This window comes from Malaclemys terrapin, chromosome 12 (genome assembly GCF_027887155.1).
Source record: "Malaclemys terrapin pileata isolate rMalTer1 chromosome 12, rMalTer1.hap1, whole genome shotgun sequence".
Classification (NCBI taxonomy): Eukaryota; Metazoa; Chordata; order Testudines; family Emydidae; genus Malaclemys; species Malaclemys terrapin.
This window is the reverse complement of record NC_071516.1, coordinates 37,354,281-37,356,643: the sequence shown is the minus strand read 5'-3', so window position 1 is coordinate 37,356,643 and position 2,363 is coordinate 37,354,281. Positions and strand designations below refer to the sequence as shown.

General features: G+C 42.6%; 1 protein-coding gene across 1 annotated transcript; it reads right to left on the bottom strand.

Moving 5' to 3' along the window:
- Nucleotides 1-398: 398 nt before the first annotated feature.
- On the bottom strand, nt 399-1,346 carry LOC128846624 (olfactory receptor 4D1-like). The gene has a single exon (XM_054045854.1). The coding sequence runs from the start codon at nt 1,344-1,346 to the stop codon at nt 399-401; it is 948 nt and encodes a 315-aa protein (XP_053901829.1).
- Nucleotides 1,347-2,363: the final 1,017 nt, after the last annotated feature.

Here is a 2,363-nt window from a genome sequence, read left to right as displayed (position 1 = left end):
TACATTATTTATGACACTTAATATATTGAACAGCTCTTTTCTCAGAGAAGATATTGATTACTCATGGATTCCTCTTTGGTTGAAATCATTCTTAGAATAATTTCGACCATCAAGTCTCAGTGTCAAAGCCTAAGCTGGTGGAAGCAATATAGGGAGATGCCCCCATTTCCTCCAGCTGGGGATCTGGCCTATTTACCTGGATGCAGTCATATCTTATTTAAACTGACTGCTTTTCATCCGTTTATGGAGGTTCTGGCCCTCAGTCTATCACTCATTTGTGAGCACAGTTTCTCACAAGTGCACTGTATGACCACACAATACATTCCACATGCCACATACATCTACTCTCTGCTATGCTGAATTCAGTTTTTCAACACAAATCAACACTGAAAGATAAATTATGTCTTTATTTCCCTCCTTGAGCACAGCACTCTCCTCATCAGTCTCCTGATAGCCTTCTTCATCTCGGCGTTCCTCAGTGTGTAGATCATTAGGTTCAGCATTGGGGTGATTACAGTGTAAATGACTGAGACCACCTTGTCCAGGGTGAACTTCTTGAAGGGCCAAGCGTAGATGAAGATGCAAGGTGTGAATATTAAACACACCACAGTAATCTGGGTTCCACAGGTCAACAGAGCCTTGTGTTTCCCTTCTGTGAGGTATGTCCTGATCTTGACTAAGATGATTGCGTAGGAAATAAGCAGAATGATGAATATCATTACAAGTAGCACTCCACCATTGAAGACCATCTGCAGTTCAACCAGGTGAGTCTCGGTACAGGCCAGTTTGATGACCTGTGGGACATCACAATAGAAATTGTCCAGGACATTTGGCCCACAGAATGGTAACTGAAGGAGCAGTCCAATCTGAACAGCAGAGTGAGCCAATCCACCCATCCATGCCAGTACCACTATCCCCACGAGCACACCAGGGTTCATGATTGTCAAGTACCGCAGTGGTATATAGATGGCCACATACCGATCGACTGCCATCCCCACAAGGCATAATGACATTGCTCTGGCGATGAAGTGGAAGAAGAACATCTGCAAGAAGCACTCATTGAAGGAGATGGTTTTACGCTGGGTGAGGAGACCTGACAGAAATTTTGGAGCATTTACTGATGAGTCACCAACATCCAAGAAAACCAGGTTGGCCAGCAGGAAGTACATGGGGGTGTGGAGCCGGTGGTCGGTGATCACAGTGGTGATGATGGTGAAGTTTCCCAGCCAGGTTGTCAGGTAGACTATGGAGAAGATGATAAAGAGGAATCGCTGCAGCTTAGGACTTTGGGTGAGACCCAAGAGGACAAATTCTGTCACTGTGGTGGTGAGGTTCTCCTGCTCCATTCATGAACCTCAAAATGCACCTGCAGAGGGAAGAGTGATGATAATAATCATTATGTAATCCCACTACATTACTGACATGAAATGAGCATTAACTCCACCTTAAGAAACACATTTGATTATGAATTGATTTTGTTTGCTCCTGTGTTCAGTAACTCTGCTTCAGTAGACACTACGATCTCCACCAGTGAATAGGAGTGATCTGCCCACCCAAACAAGCCTAATACTAACATCATATCCATTCATCTTCCCGCAGTCCTGATAGGGCACACCACCCATCGTCCACAGATTCCTGGTGGGGCCGAGAGGCTCTGGTTTGGGAAGGATGTGGATTTGCAGGGAGTGCATTTAGGCGGAGATTCTCAGAATCCAGGGGCTCTCATCATGGGGATCATAGATGCTAAATCAGAGGGGGATCCTAGCTAGATCCTCACAAGATGGGAGGAGAATTGCAATGGAAAATTTGGGAAAATTTGGGAAAATTTTGGAAGATTTATGGGATTTTATTTCCCAATTCCTGGCCTTGATATCAGAGGTACTGAACACCTGTAACCCACCTTAACATGATGCTGGTCTTTGGCCCCTTCAAGTGGCTCCAAGAAGAGAAAGAATTTTGTCTAATTGACTTGATCAGGACTACCATGTGCTCAACATATCTGAAAAATGCTGTTGCTTTATTAAGGTGCCCACAGATTCTGGTGCTGAACTTTAAACACCCATATTGAAAAAGTGTGAATTCATAAATGTTTCCAAGTGTGCATCTAGAGTGAAATATTCAAGGCGACTATGGAATAATGGATGCTGAACTTCCATTAACCGTTTTGAAAATCTTTAGAGATGGTTGAAAAAATCACTTTTTCCAAACAAAAAAATGTTCAATTAAAATATGTGAGAAATATGTGAGAAAATGATGTGTATGTGCGGGGATGACAATTTCTATTATTTTATTCACATATGAAAAAGGAAGAAATTAAACATTCTATTAAAAAAGAGAGAAAGAGATTTTCCCAGCTGAAAGTT